General features: G+C 40.1%; 1 protein-coding gene across 1 annotated transcript in view; it reads left to right on the forward strand.

Annotated features, from left to right (window-relative positions):
* The window catches only part of SORCS1 (sortilin related VPS10 domain containing receptor 1), a 520,496-nt gene extending 514,994 nt beyond the window's left edge, over nucleotides 1-5,502 (forward strand). Inside the window, exon 26 of the mRNA XM_078077133.1 lies at nucleotides 5,458-5,502. Within this exon, the coding sequence (XP_077933259.1) occupies nucleotides 5,458-5,482 (25 nt within the window). The 3' untranslated portion in view covers nucleotides 5,483-5,502. The remainder of the gene's footprint in view (nucleotides 1-5,457) is intronic.
* The last annotated feature ends 3,361 nt before the right edge of the window (nucleotides 5,503-8,863 follow it).

The raw sequence follows: 8,863 nt of genomic DNA on the forward strand, positions 1-8,863 counted from the left end.
TCTTCTTTTCTTCGATCTCCTGTTGAGTTCATAGGTGTTCAGAATGGTTTGATCCCTATCCAGCTGAATTCCTGGGACCAGATGAAATCCAGGTCTCCTGTTCCTCCGCCATCTTGCTCTGCCCTGCAGTAAACAGTATTTATAAACTAGTGTTAAATATATGTATATATATATATATATATATCCATGTAATAAAATAGAATGCTTCCACTAAAACTTTTCTAAAGAATACTTAATGGCATGAGAACATTTTCCTTAATGTTAGAAGGATGCAGAATTTAATACTTTACATAGTGTGAAAACAATTTGTACAGAAAATATATAGGGATGGACTGAGAGATTGAAATATAGGAACACTCCTTATTTCTTTTTTTTTTAAGATGTATTTATTTTAGAGAGAGGGAGAGAATGCGCATAAGAGAGAGAGCGCAAGCATGAGCGGGAGGGGCAGCAGGAGAAGGAGAGGGAATCTCAAGTAGACTCCATGCTGAGCACAGAGCCCAATGTGGTTGTTGATCTCACGACCCTGAGATTATGACCTGAGCTGAAACCGAGAACTGGACACTTAACCCACTGCACCACCCAGATACCCCAACACTGCTTACTTCTAACTCATAATATTCCAGGTTTTGAAAATTCTCTTCTTTTTGCATATTTTCTAAAGTCTTCTAAAATGATCATATATTACTTGTATGGCTAGAAAAAATGTGTTTTTAACAAAAATTACAAGAAATATACTGTGAAGTTAATCTAAAATACTCTATTTCCTTATTTTATTATGTAATGACTTATTATGAGTAATAATATATTTAATATACTATGTAGAGTTGATAGAAAAGTTCAAAATTGTTCATTTAAATTCCTTTAAGAAGTTAAAAATAGTTTCTATACATAAAAAAGACAAATTTCATCTCATTTTTCAATTTAAATTCATACTGAGACGAAAACACTCTTTTGCTACTCTGGTACCTGCAATTTAATTCTTGAAGTTTCAAATGTTTAAAATTTTTAGGCTGTGCAACTTACCAGCCATGTGTGTATATAGGTATTACATATATACACACATACATACACATTTACATGATTAATAAACATTTACAGTATAAATACAATGTAAATATACATACATATTTACACTTTCTTTGGATATATGCACATACATGTGGAAATAAACCCCCACACATAGACATGCACAATAATGAAGTAACAGTAATGAGTTACGGGCCATACACATGCAGAAACATGTCCTATTAGTGAGTCTCGACCTGTCACTCAGATTGCATGTTAAGTATTGCAAGCCATTGCTCTCTGAAGAATGTTTCATGCTCTTAGGTACTTGCGGTCAGCTCCCAGACTGCACTGGGGAGGGTGTGTGTAAACAGAAGAGTTACTTCTAGAGGAAAAAAAAATGTGGAAGCTTCTGGAAGGTACCCTGACCTAATTTCTGTAGTAGTAATGTTAACTGTTCAACCAGCAGCTGTTCACTCTCCCCGCCATCTTCTGGCCACAGGAAGGTGCCAACCGTACTTCTTAATACTACACACACACACACACACACACACACACACGCACACAGAGCAAATGGTGGGGACTGGCTTAGCCAAGTGTTCGCTAAATGACTGGGCAGGATGTTCTCATTGGCCAAGGCTAGGGCACAGAGGCAACACTGACATCCAGAGGTATAAGCAAACCAAATTCATAGTGTAACATCTAGGTCCAAGCACTGGTGTGAATATATATGAACACTGAGTCCAAAGAGCCAAAAGCTATCACGATTTTAATTCCTAAACCAAGAGCTCAGAGCTACATAAAAATAAAAGATGTGAATGAGGCGAAAGTATAGAATGAGGAAGTTGTGAATGGAAAATATATTAATGACGATAACAAAGTGGCTAGCGTCTTGTAACATTATTTATATGTCATTATGGAATGCACTCTATAGTCACTGTCTCATTTAATCCACACAAGTTCCCAAAGTAAGAATGGTTACTTCTTTACATTTGGTGAAAAGAGGGCTCAGAAAAGTAAAATGAGGGGCGCCTGGGTGGCTCAGTTGGTTAAGCAACTGCCTTTGGCTCAGGTCATGATCCTGGAGTCCCTGGATCGAGTCCCGCATCGGGCTCCCTGTTCGGCAGGGAGTCTGCTTCTCCCTCTGACCATAACCCCTCTCATGTGCTCTCTCTCATTCTCTCTCTCTCTCAAATAAATAAATAAAATCTAAAAAAAAAAAAAAAAGAAAAGTAAAATGAGTCACTCGTGATCCCAGGGTAGCAGGTCTGTGTGACATCAAAATGTTCACTTTTCCTTCTGTGCAGTACTTCCTACAAGATGAGCAATGTTTTAGACTCATCATTGTGGTTAGTAGGGGGCTGGGTAATTGGTGGTCTGGGCTGACCCAAAGGGTGGGTCGAGACTCAATGACCAGACAGGCCTGGGGCTTGAGCAGCTTAGAAATGCTCCTGGATCTTCTCTAAATCAAAGCCTCTCATGCACCGGATTAAAGGAAAGAAAGCTGCTCTCGATACAATGAGGACTGTTTCCTGAACCCTGCAGTGTGCTGCATCTCAGATGGCTCAAAACAAAGCAGACACAGCCATCCTCAGTGACATGCCCGGCCAAGAATGCCCAGAAAAAATTCAGTTCTTCCTTCTAGCTCTGCAGAGCTTTCTCCCTGGTTGGGATTGGATAGAGGGGGGATTTATGGAATTCAATCTCTGGGCATCCAGGGAGGGAGGGTGGACATAAGTTGGTAAAATGGATCTCTCTCAAGCATGTGCATTTTATTTGGGGTGGGGCAGGGATTGCTAGACTAGCAAGACGAAGGGAAATAATTAACATGAGATTTTTCCCAAAGAAATGATCTGAAAATGCTCCCAGGAAATCTAGAAGGGCAGGAACTATTACTGGTTTGTTTTTAATATGGCAGACAAATCAGTTCTTTGGTCTGCCTAGTATATCATTCCCAATTTCTAGATGTATTTCTAAATGTGCTATATGCATTATTTCTTCTTTTTAGCTTCTTAATTTCATGCAATATATACAAGTGTTTTTGGGCTATGGGACAGGTGGATGTGGCATTTTTTTATGTAATGAGGAGGCAATAAGATATAAAAGGAGAAGAGAAAAAGGTAGGGATGTGTGGTACATTTGCTGTGTTATAAGGAATAAATGATTTAAAACATGCAGATGCTTTAATGCAGTACGTTCATTTAATAATGCAGAAACCTGTGTCTGGAAAATTTCAAGTTGCATGTCCAAGGTCACATAGCCCATAAAGTAGTAAAGTCAGAATTTCAACCCAGAACTCCTAAAGGACATGCCCACTCCTTCCACTCTACCTGCCCTCCTCTCCAATCCTTCTACAGGTAAGCCACAAACAGAAGATGGTTTAAAATGAGAAATTGTACATTCACTCAGTTCCCTGCTCCAAATGTGGTTGTGGGAAAGAGTTTACACAAGGAAAAGAGTTATCATTCTTTCGAAAGCACACATCAAATCTCATCTCAGCCCTTGCTACTGAGTTACACAAATGAAGACTTACCCCTTTTGACCTTACTTGATGTGGTACATGGGGAGGATAGGCTGTCTAAGCTCTCCCGGAGGAAAGAAGTGATATTTGCTACTAACTTCGGCAAACAAGTAGATATAGAGGAAGTGTTTTCCAAATACCAACACTAAGAAATCTGAAACCCAGGAGCTCACACTTCACCCCGAGTACACCATAGACACAGAAATGGCTTAGCTCAGTGTGACTGGACTCCTGACTGTGATCCTCATGCGTCTGCAGCCTCACTGCAGGGCAAGACCTTCCCCCAGGGAGTAAGAAGTTTCTTGTAATAACTCACAGTGAAGCCTTGTGGCTCTATTATATAATATAAGCACATTCGACCAAACATGGTTTTGTTTTTGTTTTTTAACTGATGAGAATCCACAGTATTACTGTCAATAGGACAAAACTGGTTGGTTGGGCATGTCTTGCTGAGTCATCATGAGAGGTAAGTGGGAAGGACAAAGATAGCAAGACTGAAAGGGCACTGGTAAGACAGGCCTGACCCAGCGGAATGGCTGTTTCTTGAATGCAGTACCCAAAGAGGCGTGACAATTTTAGGTTGTGTTAAGCACAATCCCATAGGTGAAACATGTAGCTGGATTCCAGTCAGTGATTCTCCTAGAAGGCAGGCTGGTGGCCGTGATCCAGGAGGCCCCTGCGTCTCCTCAGCCATCAGTACCGCTCTATTATGAATGAGACTCTACTGAAGCACCTGGGATTGGGAGGTCAGCAAGGTCTGACCCTGAAGGACAGGATGTCAGGAACAAATCAGGGCATCTGGGTTCCATTTCAAGTGGGCTGTTAGCAGGACATAGCAAGGGTTTGGAGTCTAAGCAAAAAGCTGAGACAAAGACCAAATACCTAGGCCTGAGCCATGTGGTGGAGAGAAGAGACTCGTGGGGATGCAGTAAAAACAAGCATTAAGAGCCAATCCCAAGCACACTGGACCCACAGTTAAAAGCATTGCAATTTCTCCCAGAATGAAGAAGTGAGCTGGAGACTTCTACTATATTCTTCAATCCTGGTAGCCTTGGTTCTGGGACAAAGTGGATTCCACTTTCTCCAAACCATCTGGGAATGGATTCTCTGGCCATGTCTGGGCTTCTTTGACAGTCTCCCAAAAAGTGACATGAAGAAAGAGCCAAGTAAATGAGAGTAACTGCCCATTTGTTATCAGGCTCAAATAGGTTTTGTTTGCACTTTCTTTTCCCACACGTTCTCCACACCATTTGTCTCTCTTTGCCATTGGTGCTGATCTGGGGTCTACCTCTGTGTAATTTTAGGGAACAACAAATAAAGCCAGTGAACATGTAACCAACTCACCCTCGACTCTTTTTCAGGGTAAGCTCTTTAATAAACAAGCACATTTGTTTATTCTGTATGTGCAGATGCACTCTTTTTGGTAGAATGTGTGGTAGGCAGTTTTTAGGAACAAACTGAAAGCAACACCAGGATGGTTTATTAAGAATATTGCAGTGGCCCACTCTGCATAATTTCAGAGACCTTACAAAGGGGACTGCCATCCATCCACTCATGGGAAGCAGAGGCAGAAAACTCTGGCTGAGTTCAAAATTTTCAGCACTCAGAGGCTATCTCTATTAAGAGTCAAGTCAGCCAAAACTGCTTTGCTAGAACCATAGACTCAGAATTCTAGAACTGGAAGGGAAATTTAAAAAAATCATTCTCTAAGTATTTCTTGAGCACTGAGTAAGTGCTGTGCATCTGTTAGACTATCAACTTGACCAATCACCTTATTTGATCGCGATCCAGCAATTTTCTCATGGACACATAGCAAGCTATCAACAGAGCAAAGACTCATGCACCCAGATTAAACCCTCTTTCAGATACCACATTGCTAGTTTCTATTCTTTTCTCAGTGATAACTTCTTCCATCCTCATTTTTGCAGAACACAGCCAAGAACCTTGGAATGAAGAGAAGAGGGTCCAGGAGAGGTGAGAAAAAGGACTGCCCTCAAACCCAGGCTTTGAGGGTGTGACATGGTCCCCAATCCATGAAAAGTAGAGCATTTGTGTATCCATTCATTTCTTCAACAAACCATCTGACTACTGAACCACAAGACAGTCTCTGAGGCACGTAGCTTCCAAAGCAACAGCCTCACTATCAACTAGCAATTTTTTAAAAAGCAATTCTAACCTTTGCTTGCATCTTTCAAGGACCATTATTGGGGAAATGATTCATAACCCTAACAACGATTTTCAAAAGCACTTTTGACATGTCCCAATTTTCTCCTTTTCCTGATTGCTTTGGCTTCTCTTGCGCAAGAAACCAAACTCTCCCTTCTGGCTTGTACCCATCACCTAGGGCTCTTGATTGAGGAAGTCAACTCAGATTGCTGCTTAAATCCTGTCTCTGGCCAGATGTCTCCTCGTTCACTTGATTCTGCTTTCCAAATGCTCTCTTTTACACAGTGGATGAGGGAAAGGGAGGGAATGCTTATGCTTCCCTAAATCTTGCCTCAGAATGATATGTATTAATAGGAGGAAGTAGATCCAGTAGGATTTGGCAATATGTCAAACATGAGAAATAAGAGATAAAGAGGAATTCAACAGTAATACCAGATTTGGAGCTTGGAGAATAATGATGCTATTTGCAAAAGAGGATCTTGGCAAAGATACTGATTTCAGATTTAGATACGTTGTATACAAGAGGCAGTAAGAACCCACTGACAGCAGTGGTGAGCAGTTCCAACAGATAATATAAGGAAATTGAAACATAAGAAGTAGACAAAAATATAAAATCCTAGACATCCAGGGCTCTTTAGCACAGAGGAAAAAAATCCTAAGTACATCATTACTTAGTTCTGGAAGATGTCTCTATGAACAAAGGTGTATAGTCATATTGGTGATCTACATCAGAAAGATGCATTTGTATTATTCAGGGTCTCCTTATGGAGGAAGGGGGTGCCAAGTACAGTATATTTTAGAAAAATCCAGTGACAATTATTAAAAATACATCTTAGCATTTACAGTGATATGGTTCAGTTATTTTAAAATGAAAATAAGAAAACCTCACTTATGTAAAACTCCTGATGCTCCAAAGTTGCCATATAAATAATGTGAAGTGTGAACTTCCTCTATCTCAATTGTCCTAAAGAAACCAACAAATTTGGAAGTTTGAGTTATGGATTGTCCTTTAGTAAAGCCTGTTCATCCTTATTTTTTTTTCAGTTCAGGTGTAACCCATTTTCACCAGGGCCAGCTACTTAGAAATTGCCTAGTAATGTTGGTAAATAGGATCACTAAACTGGATTTCTCTCAGTGTGCTTGGAGTCCCTAATATCAGAGCCTCAATTCACAAGTTACTAACAGATTTTCTGGCCCTAAATTCAGTGTACTGGTATCAGTGTGAATTTGGAGTTAATCTGGATCTCTGCCCTGGATCTTCCTCTTCCCTGACTGTGTGGCATGGGCAAGGGTTTCACTTCCTTCCTTCCTTGCCTTTCCGCTACTTTCATTTCTTTTCCTTTATTTTCTCTTTAAATCCAATTGTACAAAATAAGGTACACAGCAACTTTCAATGAGTCGTGTATGATTTAAAAACATAATCTGTGGAACATATTTAGTGCACAGTCTGGTGTGTAGTAAGAACTCAATAAATGCTGGCCAGGAACTCTAGTAACTGTAAGCGGTACTGGCAGCAATACAATGCTCCAAATGTTCCTGTATCTGGTTATTTCAGGTCATGGATGAGAAGCATGGCTTCAATGAGGTATTGTCATATATTAATCAGAGTTCTCCACAGAAAGAGAACCAATGAGATATGTACATGGAGAGAGAGATTTTAAATTGACTCATGTGATTGTTGGGGCTGACAGGTCTGATACTTGCAAGACATACCAGCAGGCCAGAAATTCTGGTGAGTTGATGTTATAGTCTTGACTCATAAGGCAATCTGGAGGCAGAATTTCTTTCTTCTCTGGGAAGCTGAGTCTTTTCTCTTAATGCTTTCAACTCATTGGATGAGGCCCATCCACATTATGGAGAATAATCTGCTTTACTCAAAGTCTACTGATTTCATTGTTAATCAAGTCTAAAAATAACAACTTTCACAGTGCAGTTGGGACTGGTTTTGACCAAACAATTGGGCACCAGAGCCAAATTGACATTTCAAATGTATTACTTATCACATGTCATCAGTGTAACTCCCTGGACTCTGAATTGGTGTGACAATTAGGTAAACTGTTGTTTGTCCCTTTGATTCTCCTTTCTTCTTGGTCTCCTTGGTCAAGCCACTTATTTCTCTGAGCCTCAGTTTTCTCCTGTAGAAGATCTTCCAATTTCTCATGTCCCTTCCTAGGAATTGTCTTCATATAGGAAAGTTGGTCATTGTGTAAGAAATACCACACAAATATGTAACAGACTTGAAGAAGCAAACATAACCTCTTTTTTTTTCTCTTCCAGATATAAAATTAGCAGACTCTGGTACTTCAGGAGGTGAGAAGTATTGACAAGTCACTGTCCACTTTAAGGATATAGGTAGATGGCTGGCTCACCTGACAACTCTATTCTCATGAGAGAGTTGAGTAAAAATAGGCTTTAATGCATTCATATGACTAAATTAAGATGGCTCAAGGGGGCAGTGTACATCAGGACTGGAGATATCCCCTTCATGAACCCAAAGGCACTAGGCAGGAGAAGTAAAAAATCAGCCCTTGCAACAGCAGCTGCTGATCCACAAGGGCTGAACTACTGTTGTATTGTTTTCACTAAATTTAAAAATATTAACTTTTTTTACATAAGCATATTTTCCACAGGGTGAAAGCTGTAGAACAGCACTTAAGCAGAAGAGAAAGAAAAGACAGAGAATAAAGATTAAAAAACTGAAAGCAAGAACAAGGAAAAAGAGAAGGGGAGAAAGAAAGGGAGTAGAGAGAAATGTTTCTAGACAGATGGTGCATGCAATAATTATCATCAACTCCAGGAACTCATCACTCCAGTTATGGTGAGAAGCATCCGGGAGGGTGGAGGGGACACTCACCACTTTTCTTTCTATTGTTTCTTGAACCTCCAGGCAGGGCGAAGGTGGCTGAGAGACCCTCTAAGAAGGAGGGAGTGTGTGTTGGGTATTTTGCTTCCTAAGAAACTAAGCTTCTAAACTGAATTTAATTATAAATCTAAGTAGAAGAGCCATAGAATTAGAAATTGGCTATTGAAGAAAACAAACGCTAGTCATTCTTACTGTCAAACTTAGAATAGAGCAATCTAATATTTGGGAGGTTGGAACAAAATATCATAATCAAGCAGGAGCCAAGGCAGTGGATATTTAGATAGTATACTCCAAAAAGCAGCAGC

Source organism: Halichoerus grypus, chromosome 7, assembly GCF_964656455.1.
Source record: "Halichoerus grypus chromosome 7, mHalGry1.hap1.1, whole genome shotgun sequence".
In the NCBI taxonomy this organism is placed as follows: Eukaryota; Metazoa; Chordata; class Mammalia; order Carnivora; family Phocidae; genus Halichoerus; species Halichoerus grypus.